Source organism: Ipomoea nil, unplaced genomic scaffold (genome assembly GCF_001879475.1).
Source record: "Ipomoea nil cultivar Tokyo-kokei standard unplaced genomic scaffold, Asagao_1.1 scaffold1576, whole genome shotgun sequence".
NCBI classification, from domain to species: domain Eukaryota; kingdom Viridiplantae; phylum Streptophyta; class Magnoliopsida; order Solanales; family Convolvulaceae; genus Ipomoea; species Ipomoea nil.
Window position 1 is genome coordinate 933,455 of NW_017618004.1, and position 15,977 is coordinate 949,431.

Here is a 15,977-nt window from a genome sequence, read left to right on the forward strand (position 1 = left end):
ATAATACACACAAATTTTCTGATTCGGATGTACATAATTGTATAAAAACAATGTACATAATTGTATAAAAAATACACATAACTGTATGAACCAATACACATAACGTTGTGAACGAATACACATAACGTTGTGAACGAATACACATAATCTCAGCAACTTCCTACCGCGCCTCCCAATACAACCCCAAAACGATGTCGTTTTGGGAGGCGCGCGGCGCACAGTGCTATGTGGGCTGTGGTGTAGGATATAACGATTGCCGCCAAAATCATACAGCCCCAAACCGTTTTGGGGCTGTATTATATATATAATTTTTTTTTTTTTTTTTTTTTTTCATTTAGATAGCAGTTCACGACTTCACGCAGAGCTTTGGAGACTGGAGTCGGCGGAGTCGTTCGTCGCTGGAGTCGACGGAGTTGGAGTCGCTGCTTCACTGCTTCCGGTTCGCCGCCTTACCGCCGTAACCCCCTCAGCCCTCAGTCGCCGCCCGCCGGTCAGCAGGAATGCCGGCAGTGCCTCTGGTCTCCTCTCAGTATTCATCAGGTTTGTTTCTTTGCTCTAATTTCTCAAATTTGAATTGAATACATGAATTAGGGCAATTGTATTTTACTGTATGAAGTATGAACAGAGCAATTGAATACATGAATTAGGGCAATTGAATACATGAAGCTGTTTCTTAGCCCTAATTTCCCTAATCAAGAAATCTAATTTCCCTAATTTCTCTAATGTTAATCAAGACTAATTCATGTATGAATGTATGATAGACTAATTCATGTATTATAGATTGCTAGTTAATCAAGACACCAACATATAATCCAATTCTCTAATTGTATTTTACTGTATGAATTAGACTAACTCTTATCATTTTACAAGTATGATTTTGGTTAATTTTCCTAAATCAGTAAATTTGTATGAGTTTGGTTAATAACTTAATGTATGATTTGGTTAATTACTCAAAAAATACAGTAGCTCACTTACTCATACAGAGTTTGGTTAATTTGTATTAGTCAGTGTACTTGTTTGTTTAAGTGAGTGTGTTGTTGTTATTATTATTATTATTATTGATTGTTACGTGACCTTCGTTTTCGTCTGCAGTTCGAAACTAATTCACTCCGTCTCTCTCCGCCTCTCTCCGCCAACGCCACACCGCCCAGCCGCGATAGCCGGTCGTCGCTCCGCCGTTTCTCCGCCTCCGCCGTAGCCTCGCGTCGGTTCTCCGCCTCCTCGTCGTCGCTCCCACCCGCCCCAAGCCATCGCTCGCCGCTCCGCCACACACAGACGCACTGCCCAGCCTCCCCGCCGTCCGCTGCTCCCCCGACCGCCGTCCACCTCTTCGCCGCTGTTGAAGGTAATTTTTTAATTATTATTAATTAATTTTTTGTTATCTCTTTCATGCTGTTAATTCTATTTCTAGTGTGTAGTGTTTGTTTATTGTTTTTGTTTGTGATTGTCATAACTTAGGCTTGATTTGTTTTAATTTCTTTTATAGTACATGCAATCCTATTCCTCAGCACCACTTCTGTTTTGAAGAATATAGTAGAGGATTGATAGCTATATGTGAACTCTGGGTTTGGTCACTTTGGTGTAGTGGTCAAGTGCTCACCTATTAGGCACAATGAGATCAAATCTTTGAAAATAGATGTCAGATCTTGTAGATCTTCCTTCTATAGGCTACATCTTGTGAGATGAGACCTTATGCACTATCTATGACTTTTGTTCATAACATATGGGCTTTGTTAGTTATTGAGAGAATACTCATTACTGTTTGTATGATATGGCGTGGTTGCTCGCTGTGGCTAGTGTTATACACACTTCGCTATTTTGCAGTGGCTATGCAGATCGTATTCATGAACTCATGGTGATTTCACGAGAACTCATGGTTATTCTTATTAGATATATGTGTGTTGGTGTTAACAATGGTGATTTTGAGTTAGCAAAGGGCCCATACTGAATCCCATTCTGTGGGCCCACCATAGACCACCTGCAACACAGGAACAACAACAACATTTGACATTCTATTTTAGGAAATGGGAAATCAACCAAAAAAAAAACAGATACTCATCTTTTGTATTCAGTATTATCATAGATTAATATATATCAATAAGATTGTACTAGATTGATAAGAAGTCGTTAATAATATCTGATACAATCATGTTAGTATATATGATGATGCATATCAAGTGGTATGGAAGCTTCTTAACATTCCTTAATTCTGTGATTGATTAGGTTAGTAACTGAGGGATTGATTGGCCTCTGAAATTAGTGAAATTTTAGTTATGTGAATATAAAATCCTGGAGGGTATTTGTCCTAGTTCAAGTTTTTGCATGAAATACATTTCGCCTCAATCAGGTTTGCCATTTTGGTTGCAGGTACCAATGAATTACTTTTCGTCTAGTTACAAAAAGGAGAATGAAATTCTCCTGAAGGAGAATGAAATTCTCCGGAAGGAGCTTGAAGAGTGTATGGAGAAGCTCAGAATTGCCAATTTTGAAAGTAAAGACTCTGAAGACAGTAAGGAAAAGCTAATGAGGTATACACGTGAATTGGATAGCATGGATACTCAAAAGATTGTTAAGGTTGAAGCAGCTAATGTGCTTCTCAATCTGAAAATTGATTGGATGACCAAAGAAGAAGATAGACGAAAAGATATAGTTAGGCAGCACACAGACTCTATTATGAAGCTAAAACACACCATTGGGCGGCAAGAAAACACCATTGGGCGGCAAGAAAACATCATTGGGCGGCAAGAAGACACTATTAGGCGGCAAGGTAAGATTTGGACTGAGTTGAAGACTCAGCTGGAAATTAGAAACAAAGAAGTTGACGTAACTGTTGCAAAAGGGTTAAGTAGTCTTTTAAGTGAGTAGTCTCAATTTTATCTGTTGGTTGGTAGTGTCTAGTTTGTATCAGTTTTATCATTGAATTGAGGCTTGCAGTGTCTTTCTAGTTGCTACCAACACATTTTGACTTTTCGGCTTATAAAATTTTGTTGCATCTGTCGACTGGCAATGGCAATTTTGCTTGCCAAATACTCTGTACTCCTAATATGATAGATATTTTCGCTTGTCATCCTATTTCTGTATAGGTCCATTTAAACTTGGGCCAACATAACCCACAATTTAAAGTGGCTTATAAATCAGTTACAACTCAATAATTGTTCTCCTTATGGTTTAATCTTACGTGATATTAACAGTCTTCTTGTGTTATTTTCAAATGTTTCTATTTCTTTTGTAAAGCGTTCGGCTAATATAGTTGATCATGTATTAGCTAGAAATGCTAGTCTGTCTTTAAGGAGTCGGGTTTGATACACACCGCCCTCCTTTTATTTGTCATGCTTTATGTAAGGATTTACGTGATATATGAATCTAGTTGTGGTTCTGGTTTCAAAAAAAAAAAAGATGTGTGTCCTAATCTCATTATTCATTATTGGGTGTACTGTGATTTATTTATTAGCTAGGATTCATTTCAATTTGCATATATGTGTTTTTTTTTTTTCATACATCTTCTATGTAGTAGAGGTTCGTGTGTGTCTGTGTTTTTTTTTATTGTATACATAGTGCATACTCTTTTGGAGAATTCTTGTACAATAAATTATTTTTTCATTTTCTTTTGGAATATGAGTCATTGTTATTAATTTATATTTTAGATATACATTGCATACAATTTTAGCAATATGTGGTTTTGTGAGTTTGTGCATATATATATACGTATAATTGGGGTACTAGAGACCAATTGGTCAACCTTGGTCAGTTTGTGAGTATGAAGCCAAAACTATGGATTCACCGCTACGGCTCAGCTCCCAACTCTGGTTGCTTTATATGTTTGGGATATGTTCACGAACGATGCTTATGCAATCTGGTAATGCATGTTTCCTGTGTGTGCATCTTGGTGCTGTTTTAGTACACCAAGTAGCTATCAACTTTGAATTCTTTGTATTAAGTGTTTGTGAAGTTACTGCTGCGGCGATAGATGCACAATCTGGAATTCTGGGAAGCAAAAGCAGTGAGGTAGTGACTTTGTTCACCGCTATAGCAGCATGCAATATATATTAGTTTTACCATTGTAATGCCACTGTAATTCTACCATTGTATTTTTGTAAGCATCAATGTCAAGGCAACGAGGCAGTGGCTTTGGAATTGAAAAAGAAAAAAAAAAAAAGGAAAAGAGATAATGAGTGCAATCTTGAGAGCTGATTGGAGCAGTGTGGTAGTGGGATTTAAAAAGCAAGGAAAACATAATGCATCTAGGAGTTTTGCTGTGTTCAGGCTCCCTGAGAGTGTAACGCACAGACGCTGCCAATCTGGTGTCGTATCTCATTTGTAACAGGAGCAGCTCTGTAAACCAGCGGTCTTACAATAATTTTGGAAGGAACTCGCCATTAATGGCTGTGAACTGAACGAAGCAGGAGGTAATATATGTGAAATGACAGCTTTACCCTCAAAATTAACACTCATTTGACAGCAAACTTAACGGAGGACCAATGGTGGTTATTTTTAAAAGATGGAGGACATCTCGTGGTCGTTTAATAGTCGGATGACCACAGCTGGTATATGACTAATACTCGGAGGACCATCGGAGGTATTAACTCAAATATAAAGGTACGAAGTAGAGTTCTAGTCTAATACTAATAATATAGTCCTAATACTCCCCCTCAAGCAAGGTTGGCTAGCCAAAACATTGAGCTTGTGACGGAGCGAGGTAAAACGTAAAGAAATGAGAGGCTTAGTAAAGATATCGGCTATCTGGTCTCTGGTTGAAATAAAGTGAACTTGCAACTCTTTTTGGCGACTTTATCTCGAACAAAGTGATAATCGATCTCAATATGTTTTGTCCTAGCATGAAAAACTGGATTGGCTCACAAATAAGTTGTCCCAAGGTTGTCACACCATAGCTTCGGCACAAATATAGGTGAAAAACCGATTTCCTACATGAGAGAGACAAGCCAGGTGACTTCAGCAGACACATCAGCTAACCCCTTATATTTAGCTTCAGTTGAGGAGCGAGCCACAGTCCTTTGCTTGCGACAAACCCAAGATATAAGATTTTTCCCAAGAAAAATATCAAAACCGCTAGTGAATTTTTGATCGTCCGGATTACCTGCCCAATCCGAGTCAGAGTATGCATGAATATCAAGAGAATTAGAAGCAGATACGTGGAGACCAATATTGAGGGTACCGTTAACATAGCACAGTACCCTTTTTAAAGCTGCCCAATCTACAGTTGTAGGAGCATGCATATGCTGACACAAACGGTTAACGACATAAGAAAGATCAAGGCGAGTTACCACAAGATATTGTAGGGCACCTGCAAGATTGCGGTAATGAGTTGGATCTGCATACGGAACCAGGGGACCATCCACGGGTTTAACAGACGAAACTGGCGTGACCAATGGTTTGCATTCAACCATACCTGCCCGTTTCAGAATGTCCTTCATGTAACGCTGCTGAGATAAAAGCATACCACTAGATAATTGAACAGTTTCAATTCCCAAGAAAAAGGACTGAACCCCCATATCACGAACTTTAAACTCAAGAGCCAGCTTACTGACCAGTGCAGTAACACGATCCGAATCAAACCCCATAATTAAGATATCATCAACATAAACAAGAAAGTACGACCGAATATCATCACGCGAATAAATAAACAAAGAGACACCAGTTTTAGAGGGCGAGAAACCCACAGAGACCAAATAATCATGTAGTCGCGTGAACCAGGCACGAGGTTCCTGCTTGAGCCCATACAGAGAACGCTGAAGCAGACACACGTGACCGATCAGTGTCTTGTCCTCATAGTCAGGAGGTTGGCCATATACACAGTCTCAACCAACTTTCCGTTTAAAAATGCATTATGAATGTCCAGTTGACGAATAGTCCACCCACGGGAAACAGCTAAAGACAAGAGGAGACATACCGTGGTTGATTTAACCACGGGACTGAAGGTCTCAAAAAAGTCCTCTCCAGCAACCTGATTAAAGCCTTTAGCAAGCAACTGAGCTTTGTGTCGTTCAATGGAACCATCGACCTTTCGTTTGGTTCTAAAAACCCATTTGCAACCAACAACGTTCATACCTGATTCAAAAGGAACAAGACCCCAAGTATTATTATGAACCAAGGCATTAAATTCTGAGTCCATTGCATCACGCCATTCTGGGAATTTGACCGCCTGAGAATAACAAGTTGGTTCGGGTACAGCGGTAGAAACCAAGGCAACATGCTCATGCGGACCTGTACTGCGGGTGGCCATGACGTGCGTCCGAGGAGCAGTCGTAGCCGCACCTCGACGAGTGGAGCCTGGCGACCGATCGCGTCGTCACACGGGCTGGTCCGAGACAGTCCGCTCACTGGATGCGGACTGCTCGGCACCACCCGTAGCAGCCAAAACCGGCTCGGCAGCACGCTCGTGATCATCCGAAGATGCAGTCGCGGTATCCCGTGCCGGAGCGACAACCGACGCAACCCCTGGGCTCAGGGCGAGACTGTGACATCTGCGAGGAAACACGAGTAACAAAAGGAAAAACAGTCTCATCGAATTGCACGTGACGATAGATAAAAACCTTGTTAGTGTTAGTATCTAAACAACAATAGTCACGATAAGACGTAGGGTATCCCAGAAAAACATAAGGAAACGAACGAAACTGGAGTTTATTGCGATTATATGGACGTAGAACAGGAAAGCACAAAAAACCAAATACCTGCAAGTAAGAGTAGGATGGGGGAGAACGATGTAAACGAAAGTGCGGTGACTCATCAGAAAGAACACGAGTAGGCATTCTATTTATAAGGTAGACAACAGTCTCAAAAGCATAGTCCCAAAAACGAGAAGGAACAGATGCCTGAGCCATTAAAGACAGTCATGTCTCAACAACATGATGATGCCTGCGTTCAACTCGGCCATTATGCTCGTGAGTATACGCACACAATTGCCTGTGACAAATACCCAGAGAAGAAAGAGTGGAACCAAGCTTCTTATATTCTCCCCCTAAATCAGATTGAAAAGAAATAATCTTGCGAGAAAAAGAACGTTCAACAAGTGATCGAAACTTATCAAAAATGACGTATAATTCAGATTTAGCATGCATTGGATAATACCACATATAACGTGTATAATCATCCACAAACAACACAAAATATTTAAAGCCATTCGCAGAAAGTAACGGCGCAGGGCCCCAAATATCAGAATATATTAATTTTAAATGATGCGTACTCGTAGTTTCAACACGAGATAACAGAAAACGAGATGATTTTCCTAATTGACAAGAAGAACAAACATTGGGAAGATCTTTAAAATTAAAACTACTAACAGACGAAGACTCTAAAATTTTACGTAAGACTCTCGAATGCGGATGCCCCAACCGCATACGCCAAACAAAGGAGGAGCACGCAACAACAAACGCAGCTGGAGCAGGAGAAGACGCAGGCCAGGAATAAAGACCTCCAGATGCATGCCCTTTAAAGAGGACTTTCTTGATCAAAGTGTCCTTCACAAAGAAACAAAGAGAGTGAAACTCAAAGAATACATTGTTATCTTTGACAAAACGCTGAACAGATAATAATGAGCTAGAGAGACCAAGAACATGCAAAACATCACGCAAAGTAAATGACCTAGAATTAGTGGCTAACGAAGAAGTACCAACATTAACAATAGGTAAACTTGTACCACTGCCGACACGAAGAGTCTCTGGGCCATCATAATTTGTCGCAGAAGTTAAAACAGAGGAATCGGACGTAGCATGGTTGATAACACCAGTATCAGGAAACCACTCATGAGGGCCAACCGAGTCATCACCACCGGAGACAGCCACATTTGCCTGAGGAGCAGGGGAGGCCAAAAAACGCTGCCAACATGATATCACAATATGTCCCTGTTTGTTGCAGATCTGACACCGCGGCCCAGAACCGGAGTGCCCCCGGCCCGGCCCGGCCCCGACCGCCTCTGCCACGACCACCGCCGCCTCGCGGCTGCTGGCCCCGACCGCCGCTGACGTGACCACCCCGGTGTACGGTCAACCGGACCACCAACGTCGACACCATTATCGGCGCAGATCCATTCCTGCGAGACCATGAAATCTTGCACCTCCGTCAGAGAAACTGGAGCACCCCGCGCCAAGGCGGCCACCAACGGACGAAATTCAGGCCGGAGACCACTAAAAACGTATAGATTTTGATCATCTAACGTGACCTCCTGCCCATCTAGGGCCAAGTCCTCAATCAGCATCTGAGCCCGACCAATGTAGTCAGATATATAGGAATTCCCTGACGCAAACTTTGTAACTCACCAAACAACCGCAACGGCGGGGAGCGAGTAGAAGAGACGAGGGATTGCTTAATGGTTAGCCAAAGCTTTTGGGAAGTTGTCCGGCCAACCGCAAAAAACAACGTCTCCTCGGAGAGAGACGAAATCATAAGCGACAAGATCGCCTTGTCCTGCCTCCGCCACGCCGCTTGCTGAGCCGAAAGATCGACCGTCGGTGCGCTATCCGCCATCGATGCACCGGCCGGCGACGCGGACGGGTACAGTGCCGTACCGTCAACGAATCTGAGAAAGCCCTGTCCTTCTAGGAATGGCAACATCTGCGTCCTCCAGAACAGATAATTCCAAGAGGTGAGTTTCAGGGAAACAAGTGATGAGCCAACGAAAGATTATTGCCAATAAGCATCGGAGAGGTCTCGGTAACGGTCCGTTTAGAGGAACGAACTGATCCGTCATCATTAGCACCGAGATTCTTCATGAGAGAAAATCTGGAAACTGATACAAGATGAGAATATAGATTGTGTTGTATTGAATACCAAAGTCTGGCATTCAAAAAAAAGGAGAGTTTTTACCCATTTTGGTCCCTTGACTATGGCTCATTCTCAATTTTTCATTCCGACTTATAATTGCACCCAATGTGGTCCCTTGACTTTTGAAAATTACCCCAATTTAGTCCTCCGTTACATTTTCCATCATTTAGGCGTTAAGTAGGAGGGCATATTTGTAACACCCCGTGTTACGAGTCCTAAAACCAGTTAATTAATTAACCATCTACCCAAAAATAAAGGAAATAAATCACAAGGATTAATTAGCATTAAGCCCACCATGGTCCATGGGCCCCCCATCTCTAAGCCCAATCCCTAATCCTAGGAGAATTAGACCCCATAGCATATAAATAGGGAACTTAGAAGGCATCTAGAATCCCCACCATAATAATCTCTCACCACCCAAAGAGCACCAAGAATTCCCCTAGGAGAAATCAAGAAATCAAGAAAGCTGAAAGAAAGATCCTTCATAGCCAAGGAATTAATTAAGGCTAAGAGGTAACCCATGTCTCAACAAAACCTATTTTCATAGTTATGATTCCCCCTTAGGGTTTCCCCCATATTATTGTGTTTGGCGAGTTATGATGATTATTGTTGATGTTTGATGTGATGATCCCATGAGGGATCTTGATAATCTTGATATTGGGAGATTCTTGATAATTATGGAGTTCTTGATGATTATATAGAGTTCTTGATGATTATGTGTTGTTCTTGATAATTGTGTGACGTTCTTGATGTTTATGTGTTATTCTTACCGAATCTTGCAATTAGAAGACGAATCGTATTCTTGTTGATATAAAAGTGATTAGAACCCTAGGTTATATCGTATGATATTATTCTTGGATTATCGGGTGGGGAAATCGCATGTTCGGGTGTTGATTACGTTTAGAAAAGCATGATGGGTTACGTGCTGTTCGTTTCTCGTATTTGATCCGTTAATTGTCTACGTGTTGTCGTTAATTGCGTTGTAAAGTGTCTAAGCATGGTTTCGGGTTCCACAATGGTTCCCGGGGCGTAAAAGTGATGGAAAGAGTCAGTTGGGGGTAGGTGGGGGGTAGGGGACCCGCCACCTACCCATGGCCGTGAAACACCGCCCGGCAGCGGGTAGCTGGCGGGCGGGCAATTGCCCGCCGGCGACCCGCTGCCCGGAACAGTAGAAACCGGCGGGTGGCCCCCCACCCACCGGCTACCCGCTGGAAATTCGTCCCACCCGGGACCCCGGCTTCCCCGTTTAATGTTCCCCCGTTCCCCGTGGTGTCCCAACGGACTCCGTTTATCGTGCCTATGTCTAGTTTGATATTTCGGGTACCGTTCGTAGGTTTATGAGTCTATTATATTGCATGCTAGTTGAATTGGTATCCCGTTGACCTAGGTGGAAGGAGTATGAACCCCTTAGGACTATTCTTAGTATGTGATGGATCACGCATAGGTTTTGTTATACGTTTTACCCCCCCTTCCCAATGTGTAATGTGGGTTGCATGTGCTTGCTATGTGTTATGTGTGTGTGTTACCCCAATTCGGTTGCGATCAGATTGGTTATCCTGAGCTGCGGTTCAGAAGCTGGCTGCGGTCAGATTGATACTCTTGGGCTGCGGTCCACCGTTTGGTTGCGATCAAACGTTTCTATACGAGCTGCGGTTCGTCCTCTTTCCTGGCTGCGGTCAGATGACATTCTCTTGGGCTGCGGTCCACTGTTTGGTTGCGATCAAACACTATGATGAGCTGCGGTTCATTGGTCGGTTGCGATCGACCCCTCCGTGTTGCGATACGGGGCAGGGTGCTGCGGGGCCGTGTCAGAGCTATATGCGCTGACCCTCATGTATGGGCATGCGATTGGTCATGTGGCGCCAACAAAGTGTGCTAAGTATTGTGATATGGATGAGTGGTGATTATGAGTGTCCTGGGGGATGTGACTATGGGTTTTATGTTGGGGACTGCTTATGTTGGGTTATGATTATTGTTTATGCTTTGCCGTATCTGCTTTATCTGTTGTGAACTGCATATGCTTGTTATAACAGTTGCTCGTGTCTGGCCTTATCTGTCGAGTCATTCCCGGTTTTAAAGCTAGAGTTCGTAGGATATACCTTCATGCTCAAAATGGTTTTCGTATATCTATATATATCTCTATATGTATTGTATTTCAACGCGTTGGAGTGGGTTACCAGCATCTCTCGCTGAACAGATATATTTGGCTTTCAGGCACAGAAGATTAAGTCACTGGAGCGCGCTAGAACTTGGAAAGTAGAAGTAGTTAGTTCCCCTTCGGCCTGCGTGCCATGTTTATGTAATTACGCTTTGAGGTTATTAGTTATTTAGCCTGTGCACTTGGGTTCTCTAGCCCAGGTGTGGCATAGCACCCCGAACGCTTGTATTATATCTTGGGATTTAATAAGATTCTACCTTTATTATAAGTTTTAAAATGTCTTGAAAATCTGGGGTGTTACAGTTGGTATCAGAGCCTAAGTTTGACCCTAGGATAAGACTCTTAAGACCGGACTTTAGGACATTAGGTTTGAACTCTAGGTACTTAGGAACATAGGCCTTAAGAACCTTAGGACGCGCGGTGAGATTGTGAAACCTACACATCACCTCCCCTCACTTCATTCCCCTCTAAATATTAAGAAACTCTCCTTCACTTATTACATCAAGGTGAAAACACAAAATAATATCAACCTTTAACCACCAGGATGGCACCCAAGAAGAAACAGACAGGAACACCGAGACGCCCCACTCAGGAATTCCTGATCCAGAATCTATAACGCCTGGCCCAAATTGCCCAGGCACTAAGTACTGTCATCCCCCAACCTCTACCAACGAACGGGAACTTGGAAATCCACCACCAAGTCTCGGCACACCAACCACCCACCCTCTCGGGAGACGAAGACCCCACGACCCTCGAAGAATGGATTGAGACCTTCGACAAGATATTCAGGGCAACCCAATGCCCCGAACACCACCAAGTCGGGATAGCCTCCTTCTACTTCAGACACGAGGCCGACATCTAGTGGGCCCGTGAGGGACCTACGTACGAACAAGACCCCGAATTCAACTGGGAAGGCCTAAAAACACGGTTACGAGAACAGTTCTACCCCAACCACCTGAAAGTCGCCACATGCGAGGAATTCCTCCATCTAAGACAAGGGGCAGCCCCAGTCTCGGAATACTACCAATGATTCTGCCGACTGGCTCGACTCACCCCCGAACTAGTATCCACCGAGAGGATCAAAGTCAGGAAATTCTTAGCAGGCCTTAACCCCGAACACCAGAGGGCCTTGGCCGCCCAAGAACCGAGGACCCTCGGAGAAGCCTATGCCAAGGCATGTCAACTACAACAGGTAACGAACCCGCCCCAAGGGGCGCAACTGGGGTATAAGAGGAAGCCCGAAAGAAGTCATCCAATTCCCACCAGGGAGCCTAAGAACCCCAAAACCACCTCACTTGACCAGGCCGTCACGCTAACTGTCCGGGGAAGGATCCTTACCCAGAAAATGGGATTTGACTGGACTCCCTTGCAGACATGGCATTTGTGCAATCTGGATGAAGAGACACAATGTGCTATACTATATACATAACTGCTACAGTGTTGAAACATACTTGAAGGTGTATGAATTAGGCATTAATCCAATGGCTGGACGAAATGAGTGGCCTCATTCTCATCTAGAAGCACCCTTGCCACCTGAATACAAATCAAAACCTGGGAGGCCAAGGAGACTGAGGTTGAGAGGAGCTGATGAAGCCAAGGAAAAAAAGAAAATCACAAAGGATGGCGTCCATATGTCTAGAAGTCATGTGGTATTACATTGCACATTCTGTAAACAAAGAGGCCATAGTAGTAGGAGATGCCTACTGAAACCTGTAAGTATTACATTACATTCTAGTTTTAGTTATAATTTTTTCCATGTATTACATTTACTTATACTGTTTTATGTTTGTAGAAAAACCCTCAGCCACAAAGAAACCCTCAACCACAAAGAAACCAGCCACAAAGAAACCCTCAACCACAAAGAAACCAGCCACAAAGCAGCAGAACAAATCAAGATGCAAGAGCAGATGAGGTTGATGTACCAGCAACCATGTTTGATGTAAGTTTTAACTTAGTAACATACCTTTCATACAAACTGCTTGTTTTACCTAACATGATTACTTTCATACAGATTCCTATTCAAGATGCAAGCTCAGAATTAGTTCAACATGATTACCAAGTAGAGATTGAGGTTGAAGCACATGAAGAGATGTCATTACCTACTGTTTAAGAGCAAGTTACTGCTGTTCAAGAGCAAGTTGTTACTGTTGTACAAGAGCAAGTTAGTACTGCACCTCCACCTGTCCCTCTCAGAAGGCAAAAGACCCTTGGTTTAACAAAGAAAAAACAAAAAGTTGCTCAGCCTATAGGGAGGAAGTATAAAACAAGGTCTTCGTCTTCTTTGACTACGAAATTCAAGAACACAGCCTCCGAACCAATCGAGATTGATTAAGGCATTCAAATTATGTGAAAACTGATTGTAGTTGTTTTTGATTGTTCTAATTGTAGTTGTTTTGGATAATGCAAACTGATTGTGGGTAATACTCCCTTTAGCATTGTCTTTTCTGTGGGTGTAATTGTAGTGGTTTTGGATAATGCAAACTGCTTGTGGGTAATACTCCCTTTAGCATTGTAAAGCTTCTGTGTTTTGAATACTCCACCATCAATGAAGTTTATCATTTTGCTAAGTTCCAGTTCCAGTTTACAGATCTGGTTTATAGTTTCAGTTTACAGTTCCATTTGCATATTGTTTATAGTTCCAGTTTCATTTTGCTAAGTTCCAGTTCCAGTTCATTTGTTTACAGTTGCATATTGTTTACAGTTCCAGTTTCATTTGCAGTTCTAGTTCCTTTTCATTTGCTAAGTTCCAGTTCATTTGCTAAGTTCCAGTTCCAGTTCACTTGTTTACAGTTGCATATTGCTAAGTTCCAGTTCCAGTTTCATTTGCATTCTAAAAAGTAAAAACTAAACACAATTCCAGCAAAGTAAACTTCCATTCATAAACAAGTGCCACAACAAACAAAGTACACATCATGCTATAGGGAGTCTACAACTATTACTCCCAGTTTCAACAGCTTTGTGGTACAAGTAAAACATACTAAATGCTACAACAATTACTACAAACGATTTATTCCTAAACTTAAAGCCTCCTTTTTTGCCACAATTACAATTACAATTACAATTACTTCCACGACCAACAGAGGGCACTGCCATTGTTTTTAACCTCTCAATCTCCTCATCTTTTCTATTCATGCTTCTTAATAAGCCGGGAATAATCTTCTTCGCACGTGAACACATGGGAGGATCGAACCATTCCTTGAATCCACATCCGACACCATCCTATCAACAAATTAAAAAATTATTACAACAAGTAATAATTGAGAAATTTGTAACAAAAAGGTGAACCTGAAATGCTCCTTACACAAACCCAAAACCTCTGCTCGGGATTTTTGCTACTCCAAGAGGTTTGAATGCTCCATTCGCTGCCACAATTGCATATACGCGTAGGGATTGCATCGCCGTAGTGGTACCTCTGTCTTGGCGAAGATGATGACGATGAATAAGAAACCTTGGTGTTTTGCCTCCACTGTGTTGACATCGTACGCAAGAGAGAAAGAAGAAGCCAAAGTAATCTAGGGTCCTTGGTGTTTTTTTTGCTCAGCCGTGAAGAAGAAACGAATATGTAAAGGGGATGGCAGTTGGGGAAGGCGCGGTGGCAATGAAAGGACCAAAATGCCCTCCTACTTAACGCCTAAATGATGGAAAATGTAACGGATGACTAAATTGGGGTAATTTTCAAAAGTTAAGGGACCACATTGGGTGCAATTATAAGCCGGAATGCAAAATTGAGAATGAGCCATAGTCAAGGAACCAAAATGGGTAAAAACTCAAAAATAGAGTTAATACCCAAAATCGTCCTCGACTATAGTGATTTTTCTCAATTTCGTCCTAAACGACTTTGGTGACCTAATATCGTCCCAGACTTTTGTGTTCCGCTCAATTTAGTCCATTTGTTATTTCGTCAAATTGGTGTTAAATAAAGGGACAATTCAGTAATGTCAATATTGATCTCTCTTTACTTTCAACTTGTGAAATGCGAAATTCCTCTTTCTTGTACGAATTACACCCAGAATTACTCCCGGACCTGCAAATCAAATTTTATATTCGCAGTTTTAAGAATAATTTTGGGAGTAATTCGTAAAAAAAAAGGGATTTCGCAGTTCACATGTCTATGAGTAAAGAGATGCCAATATTAAAATTACTGAATTGTCTATTTATTTAACACCAAATGGACAGAATAACAAATGAGGAACTAAATTGAGCAAAAATACAAAAGTTTGGGACTAAATTGAGCGAAACACAAAAGTCTGGAACGATATTAGGTCACCAAAGTCGTTTAGGACGAAATTGAGAAAAACCACTATAATCGAGGACGATTTTGGGTATTAACTCCTCAAAAATAGAATATCAAAGTCTGAAGATACAAATATAAGGTACGAAGTAAAGTTCTAGTCTAATACTAATAATATAATCCTAATACATGTATCATAGAGAGGTAATTAAGGACAACGTTACACTTAGGACAATATCATTAGTTCATCTTTTTAGATATCCTTTTCTTTTCTAACTTAATTATCTCCTCATTCCATTAATTAATATCCAGAAATGAAAGCAGATGAGAGAGAAGATTTAATTTGGTTGTCAACGTTGCACCTGCGGCTGACGGTCCCGTCCCTCATGAGACGCCGCTGCCTGTGTATAGAAATAGAAAGAGGGCATTTTGAAGAGCTATATGTTCTTGCGTTGGCATCTTCTACTTTCCTAATTCTGGGCGTGAAAATGTAGAAACCTCCATTTCACTCCATCTTGTCCAAATTTCTTCCTCAAGCTTTGAATTTGAGTATTCTACTTTGCAAGTTCTTAAATCGGAAATGTAAATTAAAACTGTAAAACGTACAAGGAGTAACCGGGGCATACCCCGGAAGTACACGGATGCCCCTCCCCCCCCCCCCAATCTCAAATGGAGGTTAAGAGAGCGCAAAGCATAATGAGTTGAACCGGCCATTGGGCTTAATTAAATAAGCTTTTTAATTAAAGTTCTAGGCCGGCCCCAAAGTTCTGTGTTACATCAGAAAAATTCCGGCTTACGAGAGATGTAAAG

At 42.0% G+C, this 15,977-nt stretch overlaps 2 protein-coding genes across 2 annotated transcripts; one reads left to right on the forward strand and one right to left on the reverse strand.

The window, feature by feature from the left end:
- Positions 1-348: 348 nt before the first annotated feature.
- LOC109190258 lies at positions 349-3,070 on the forward strand. Its single transcript, XM_019340733.1, has 4 exons — positions 349-540; positions 1,093-1,198; positions 1,251-1,345; positions 2,368-3,070. The coding sequence occupies exon 4, from the start codon at positions 2,374-2,376 to the stop codon at positions 2,863-2,865; it is 492 nt and encodes a 163-aa protein (XP_019196278.1). The 5' UTR covers positions 349-540; positions 1,093-1,198; positions 1,251-1,345; positions 2,368-2,373; the 3' UTR covers positions 2,866-3,070.
- Positions 3,071-4,922: 1,852 nt separating this feature from the next.
- On the reverse strand, positions 4,923-6,241 carry LOC109190296 (uncharacterized mitochondrial protein AtMg00810-like). Its single transcript, XM_019340770.1, has 2 exons — positions 5,909-6,241; positions 4,923-5,747 (listed from the first exon to the last, which is right to left on the reverse strand). Exons 1-2 carry the CDS (start codon positions 6,239-6,241, stop codon positions 4,923-4,925), a joined length of 1,158 nt encoding a protein of 385 aa, XP_019196315.1.
- Between the last annotated feature and the right edge of the window lie 9,736 nt (positions 6,242-15,977).

What these genes read in the sequence shown, in the direction of transcription:
- LOC109190258 (XM_019340733.1), top strand. Translation starts at nt 2,374, where the DNA reads ATGAATTACTTTTCGTCTAGTTACAAAAAGGAGAATGAAATTCTCCTG.
- LOC109190296 (XM_019340770.1), bottom strand. Translation starts at nt 6,241, where the DNA reads ATGGCCACCCGCAGTACAGGTCCGCATGAGCATGTTGCCTTGGTTTCT. An exon ending in CCGTGGTTAAATCAACCACG is followed by an intron (nt 5,748 to 5,908) that starts GTATGTCTCCTC and finishes TGTCTGCTTCAG; the next exon opens with CGTTCTCTGTATGGGCTCAA.